The 7,596-nt window shown below is 34.4% G+C and overlaps 1 protein-coding gene across 2 annotated transcripts; it reads right to left on the bottom strand.

Moving 5' to 3' along the window:
* Positions 1 to 7,051, bottom strand: LOC141677394 (oligouridylate-binding protein 1). Of its 2 annotated transcripts, none has more exons than XM_074483312.1 (12): positions 6,782 to 7,051; positions 4,706 to 4,767; positions 3,820 to 3,922; positions 3,211 to 3,287; positions 3,075 to 3,136; positions 2,889 to 2,976; positions 2,684 to 2,759; positions 2,505 to 2,535; positions 2,252 to 2,368; positions 1,159 to 1,238; positions 737 to 910; positions 1 to 489 (listed from the first exon to the last, which is right to left on the bottom strand). In XM_074483312.1, the coding sequence occupies exons 1-12, from the start codon at positions 6,863 to 6,865 to the stop codon at positions 235 to 237; spliced, it is 1,209 nt and encodes a 402-aa protein (XP_074339413.1). In that variant the 5' UTR covers positions 6,866 to 7,051; the 3' UTR covers positions 1 to 234. The 2 variants fall into 2 exon arrangements, with proteins under 2 accessions (XP_074339413.1, XP_074339412.1); XM_074483311.1 differs by having other exon boundaries at positions 1,159 to 1,241; positions 6,782 to 7,050.
* Positions 7,052 to 7,596: the final 545 nt, after the last annotated feature.

Below are 7,596 nucleotides of genomic sequence, written 5' to 3'. Positions count from 1 at the left end.
GAAAACAACAGAACTAAACCAGCATCTCAAACAATAAGAGTAGATACTTGCCATCCACACTCGTGGACATTCAAGTTTTGATTAATTCATAATTCCTTCCTAACCGATAATATAAATCTACAGTTGATGCACACAAATGGGGCATTAGAATTTTCCCGTAAGAAGATAAACTGAAGATAAATCCTATATAACTAATGTAAAATCTCCCTGCCAAAGAAGGTAGCTCCATCTATATTACTGGAAGTACATAGGTGGCTGAGTTGAAGCAATGCCTGGGTACCCACCATCGTATATAGCCTGACCAGCAGCCCCCATTCGCTGGACCTGTTGCTGCATCAGCGCTTGGGCACCACCCATTCTAGCTAAAGCGAGCTGCCTTTCATATGCGGCAAGATCAACTGCTGAAAATCCCGAGGCAACTGCAGCACTTGGAGGGGGTAGAGGAGTGGAGCTCGCCCCAGGTGGTGTTGGCTTACTACCCCATGAGCACTGCATCATGAAAAGGTCTCAATGAAATTTTTATTGAGAAGTGGAAGACTGCCAAGCAATTACTTGGACGAATTTTATTATGGTAAAATGAAAGATCACAAATAACCAAAACAAAAGTAATATGAAAGGATGTCCTAAATATCATCAATATGAAGAAACTATTGAGGCATAAACCTAGACCAAATGTTAAATATATGTTAAATACACACAATCGCACTGTTAAAAGAATCAGCCTTACGCAGGCTACCTTTATTGGTTTGCCGAAAAGTATCCTGGCATTCCCTATCTGAATAGCGCGAGCTGCTTCAGCATGGTTACTGTATCTCACAAAACCAAAACCTTTATCACGTTGAACACGAACATCTTCGATGATTCCAGCATTAAATGCATGGAAATGCCTATGAAGATCAACTGAGGAAACCTGCAAAATGTTTTGTTTGTAAAAAAGACTTAGTAATGAGACATCCAGAAACCTAACAGAACAATCTCAAAACAAAGCCATAAAAGCCTAATACTAAACAAGTTAAGATAGTACTGACAGTTAGCTGTATAAACACTTTCACATTATCTTATTATCTTCTATGTTTTGGAAGTATACCTACCAAGAGATTTTCACCTTCATAGATAGGGTCCTAAGACTTTATCTAAAGTGATAATGTATTTACTAACCTCAGGACCAAGATTGCCAACATATACAGTTGTATACAGAGGATTATTCTCTGGGGAATCATCAACTCTCTCTTGACCATCTTCTGCACAAGAACAAAATGATACAAATAAAATCTGATTTACAATAACTAAATCAAGTCAAATACCCCAGTAATAGATCTAAGACTTATAAATTTCAATTCTAAACTTGATGGAGCAAAAACATAGGAGAGAATATAAATGAGTCCGGAAAAGTTGAGCACTACAGGGAGAGACAGGTAGTGGTCAACTATACATGAAATGCAAGATAAGATAAACAATAAACAAAACATATATATACCTATATATATATATATTTAACCCTATATATATATATATAGGAACAAATCGAGAGGAAAAATTACTTAAATGCAACTTTAATTAGAGTATTAGACAATAGTGTTTCCTGCAAACATCACATCAGCTGCAGCTCATCTAAACTCTTTTTACATGCAATTTCCACATATGACATACCTTACATTATCATTTAAGAATATCAACAGGAAGGTCAATTTCAGGAAGAAGAAAATGGATTTATAACACATGCTAGTTCTAATATATACTAGATGTAAGATGATCCATCTTTATATAAAACATATGCTGTAGGTAGTGCAGCATCTAAAAACTATTTTGCATCAAGAGATAAAGCTAATGACCTCAAATTTTATTCAATAATCTATAACTATTACTCATGCCTATGATTCTTATGTCTACTCTCCTCCACCTCATGAAACTTTACTTCTATTTTACAGTCGCCGCAATGAATAATCAGGCCAAGCTACAAGACCACTAATAACAACCCAAAAATATTCTTCAAAGCCCATCATTAGATGACTATGGTAATTAATGTATAGGTGGTTACTACATACCAAACCAGGTTAATTTCTGTGCATATGCATAACCTACGGCTTGGGTGGCTTTTTTTCAAAATACTAACTTCTAAATCATATTCAGCAGTCAGAAACACCAGAACAAGGCAGATAAATAAAAAACAGAAACTTTACTTTATCGAGTACTATGATTAATCAGATTCAGCTATCTCAGAATGTTATAGCACTGAAGCACATGAGCTCACCTGATGTTCCATTTGTTAGTTCAACAACACTCTTGGCATCTGAGTTCTGTTTGTCATCAGCTCCTGCACCCTTTGCAGCCCAGTTGCAACGAATTTGTCTGCTTCCAAGCCACTTTCCTACAGTATAATACATTGTGTAACAAGTCAAATTCATATTAAATAAGCAACAGTATAGACATGCAGTACACTGAGAGAAGAAGAATTTAATATAAAAGCAAAAGAAAGTTGCGCAAGAAGATGAATTGTTCCTCACCATTCAACTCATTTATTGCATTTTGAGCATCCTGGACATTAAATATCAACGAGTTACATCATGGAGACAGTAGCTTGGTTAGAATAAGTGAAACAGTATAGCTCAAAGGAGAAGCACAACAAATTATAATAAAACAAAGAGGTAAATGGATTTAAGAAGAACAGGCAAAATTCAATTACCTGTTGATTCTGAAAAGAAACAAACCCAAATCCTCTTGAACGCCCAGTTTTCTGATCCCACATTACTCTAGCATCTCTGCAATCATTTACCCAGGACGTAAGAAGACAAGGTCATAGTTCCACTCAATTTACTCTACTGTATATTTATTATTTATAAGATATAGAATATTTATATATAGCGAGTAAAAACTCAATCTAAACTTACGAGCAACTACTGTAAACAGAAAAGCAAGCAAACAGAGTGGCATCTGTAATCTCAGGGCTAAGATCACCCACAAAAATGTTGAAGTGACCTACAAATGAAAAAAAGACATGACGTTGAAACATTTGATTTCTCTGAAGATTATACCAAATATATACAGAGAAAAGGGGGGAGAGAGGGGGGGTGGACCTGACGTGTCTGCTCTCTGAGTACTCGCGTATGCCCAGTTAACCTTGATAGGTTGTCCAAACCTGTGATTTGAAACTTCAGAAAGTCAATGGAACATAATTAATAGGTGATTGCAAAAACTATGGTTTTTACTCACAAGTGCCTTCCATTGAGAGAAACAATAGCAAGAGCAGCTGATCTGCGATCAAAGTAGTCCACAAAGCCGTAGGATGACTGCAAATACAAACAATTATGTTTACGGTTAAGAACAATATAATTAAATCATTGCTCTAAATAGTCCACCCATCCAGCTAAAATCAGACGAGTCCTATTTTTCTACTGTGCGAAATTCCCAATTTTAGCATTGTTCCCCATTATTCTAGGTTATTTCTAGCTAAACCAGACCAGTCAACCTTACAATTTAATATCCAACAAAATGAAGATGGAACGATGGACCTAGGGTATTTTACAAGTACAAGATACCAGCATTCTCACACACAAATATAATGGTTTGCATATGTAGAGAACTGGATTTTCAAACCTCGCAGTTGTTGAAGCTTAAAACTTGAGAAACCAAATAGTACATTAATTGGTAGCAAAGTGTAATTAAATGATAAGCTATTCAACATTACTGATGGTAAAGTACGGACCGAAGAAGCAAACCAATTATTATCAAAGTGAAATCATAGTATAGTTCAAATATTATTTGATTGAGATAGCAAGTAGACACATTACTTGTCAAGAGAAGGGGTGGATGTGATATTACCTTCTCTTTCCGAATAAGCTTGCAGCTTTCCAGGAGACCAGTGCTAGAGAAAACTTCGTGCAAAAGAGGTTCTGAAACTTGCGGGTGAATGTTTCCAACATAACTGCACCATCTCACAATAAATGAAGTATTAACATTTCTTACTACACTAAAGTTAATCATCACTTGAAGAGACACCATATCAGTGCTACGTTGCATGTATTGAACTATAACACTTTATTTTTTTAATATTTGTAACCTTGGCACAGCTAAAGAAAAGAAAATAAAAGGCACAAATACATGTTGAGGTGAAACATGAAAGATAAAAGACCATTATTTTGCTTTCCATCTAAATTTAGCCTGACATAAATGGAAATATTCTGTTACTCGAACTCTTTGGTCCTGGTCGCTGTACCCGTGTCGCACACTTGGGCGCTCGGACACGACATTTATTTCATGTCCGATCCTTTCACTCACGTGCGGACACTTTAACTTACTAATAGACCATATTGAAAGAAGCATTAATTATGTAAATCGAAAAAGAATCCTAAATTGCAAACTTTCACTAGATCGTGTTTAATTTAAGGTTTTTTGTTATTTTTCCTGTAAAAAAATATATATTATACTTGGGCATCATGGATTATGCCATGTCCAAAAATTGGACAAGATCCCCATTACTCCAATTTTCAAAACTTCAGATTCCGTCGTTCCGACACTCGGATATGTGTTCCATAACTGAGTCCAAGTAACACACTGGCAAAGATTTATTGAAATATTGAACAAAATAAAACAAACTAGAAAACTTATCAATAATAACAGCTGAACAAATGGAATAAACAAGATGAAAGAAACTTAGTTACTAAAATTAAAGAGAGAACTATAAAGAAAAAAATGACAAAGCACTCACACACTGCGGCATGTACTTGGATCGAAGCCAGGAGGCAAGTTACCACTCAAGACAGGCTCTATCTGCAATTTAAAAGAGAAAAGAAGGTAAAATCAAATACTAGACATGGACTGATTATGGAAGTATCAGTAGAACATGAAAAAGTATTTATTTCCATATGCCAACATAAGTGCCAAAAACCATGATCAGTTAAATATAGCACCAGTTTCCATGTAAAAAGAAATCTATAAATTAAGTTTGTGTTGATGCCAGGACAAATTCTAAAGCATAACAAAAGACGCACTCAGAAATAAAATCCAAAACATAAACTTTAAAATTCAAAGAAAGAAAGGAATAATACAAAAAGACCTCCCGGCTCCCAGGCTCTTTTTAATGACTCCTGGATAAAACTTATCCCTAATATATTTCACTAATCAACACGAACATTATATCAAACTAATGACTGGAAATAGTTTCATTAAAACCTCATCAAGATGATCATCAGATACTATCTTTTTCAGCACGCTTTAAAGTAGAGGGATGAACAACAATAACTGATAACCAATTATTACTTGTTCCAACTTCAACAAAAACAAGAATTCAAAAGTCAAAACATAAGTAAAAGTGATTTACATATAAACAACTAAAGAAAAAAATTATGTATTTGGCTGAATATAGTGAAATAAAGTAAGATGTACACCGCAGGAACAAGAAGTAAATTAGAGGTTGAAGAAAAAAGAGCAAGGCAAGAGTAAAAATATGAATAGGTGCAAAATATTAATGAGAAGATTTGCAGAAGATGCAAGGTAAGATTGAGTGTTCATATAATCTTTGGTAAAGTGGGCACTCAACATCCGGGTATAAGGAGCATCCGCATCACTAATGTAAAGGGCCACGGGATCGCAATCTAATTACTTAACTCGATATGTTTATCATTCTATCAAAAACCAAAAAGTTGATGAAAACTGTTAACACGTGGCATTGAAGACGTGGCGAGGATATGGCGGCGGAAAAAAAACTAAACATTTCTCTTTGAAAAGGCCTTAATATTGTCAAGCAACTGGTCATATTGTAGATTTTATAACACATTTAATCTCAAAAGTTTTTTTCCCTTTAGTTCCCGACTTTCCCAACTACAATGGTTCCCAGAGAGCCCGGCTCTATATTTGTTGAATTCAGTTTTATGTTGTCAAAGAAACAGCTTCAATGGTAGTTCTACATAAAAGTTATAAAGATATTTTAAAGAAAAATAAGAAACATCTATCCCGCCTCAGCTCCTCCACGTGTTAACCGTTTCCATACATCAACGTTGTAGTATTTAGTCATGTGACATTTATGTTAAAAGATTTAATTAAGACCCTGATTACTATAGTATATATCTTAATTTCCCCAGCACATTACAACTTTCGTAGTTAACCCATTCACAAATTGGTTGCACCGAACTCTAATTTAATGTTGTAAAAAGGAGAGTAACGAATGACTATCAGTCTATTACACATAAACATGTCGATAATCTATAAATGTACTTAACATTTCATTCCAATTCATCCAACACAAGTCTCTAGGGTTAGGGCTCTTTCAGAAATAAATTCACTCACACACAATTAAGCCGGAATTAGCATAACTGAGGTGGACATTTCAGCTTCCACAAATATCAAACACCAAAAATTACGAAATCAAGAAAAAACAAATCTTATTAATTTCCTTACAAACACATAGCATAATTTCAAGAATCTAACAAAAACAGCAAACCCAAACAAGAATTCACATATAAAATCTTCATCTTCACATAAAATCAAACCTAGAGTGATAAAAATTGAATCTTTACAATAAAAACCACCCTAAAATGATCAAATAAAAACAATTCAACACACAAAATCGATTAAAAATTAAAAAAACTGCAATCTTTACAATAAAAACCACCCTAAAATGATCAAATAAAACAATTCAACACACAAAACTGATTAAAAATTAAAAAAGCTGCAATCTTTACAAAAGAAACCACCCTAAAATGATCAAATAAAACAATTCAACACAAAAAAATGATTAAAAATGAAAAAGGTGCAATCTTCCCAATAAAAAGATGAAAAAAAGGACCTGGGGTGGGGCCAAAAGACCAGGATGATATAAAGATTGTTGCATAATTGCTTGTTGCTGCTTCAACCTCTGCTGATACTGCATCTTCAACTAATTAAATATATGTATGTATAGATACAAAATTAAAATTAAAACAAGGGTTTTGATGGGAAAAAGAAGAAGAAGAAAAAACAAAAAGAAAAAAAGAAGAAATGAAAAAAAAGAAAAAAAGGCCTCAAATGAGGAAGGAAAGGACTGGTGAAAATTGAGAAGATGATGATGTTTGTGAGTGTTTTTTGATGATTGTTTTGAGATTTTATAATGCCGTTTGTTTTGGGTCTTGTGGGGTAGGGTGTATTGTAGTTACAGTGCCTAGTTGTGGACTTGTTGCAAGAAATTAAGGATGTTGGGCCGATGTCTAAGAGCTTTTGGGCTTTTATGATCACTGTGATATTAAATTAACGGATACGGTCCTTACCATTTGCTCCTTCTTACGATCGTTTTTGAATGAGTTAACAAACCCGTTCAAATCAACCCAAACCAATTAAAAGGCCGATCAAACCGAACCATCCAAACCCATGGGTTACTTGGGTTAAATTTTCGTTGGGCCGATTATATTGGGTTGGTTCGGATTTTAACTTTTTAAAACCCTAACCCAACCTAACCCGGTCTAATTGTTAAGTCCCACTTACTCCCAACCTATTTTGATTTTGGACACAACCTAATACATTTGTTTTTGCCCATAAATAACTACGCACTAGGCAGTAGACAAATGATAATAACAATAATATATTTTAAATTTAATCATAATTTTGGACTAAACTTTTTAAATTGAA

Source organism: Apium graveolens, chromosome 8 (assembly GCF_009905375.1).
Source record: "Apium graveolens cultivar Ventura chromosome 8, ASM990537v1, whole genome shotgun sequence".
Classification (NCBI taxonomy): Eukaryota; Viridiplantae; Streptophyta; class Magnoliopsida; order Apiales; family Apiaceae; genus Apium; species Apium graveolens.
Note: the sequence above shows the minus strand (reverse complement) of the source record. Positions and strands in the feature narration are given on the sequence as shown.

Coding starts and splice junctions, on each gene's coding strand:
- LOC141677394 (XM_074483311.1), bottom strand. CDS start 6,865: ATGCAGTATCAGCAGAGGTTGAAGCAGCAACAAGCAATTATGCAACAA. Junction 4,768..6,781: donor GTCTTTTGGCCCCACCCCAG/GTCCTTTTTTTC, acceptor TTTAAATTGCAG/ATAGAGCCTGTCTTGAGTGG. Junction 3,288..3,819: donor AGCTTATTCGGAAAGAGAAG/GTAATATCACAT, acceptor TTGTATTTGCAG/TCATCCTACGGCTTTGTGGA.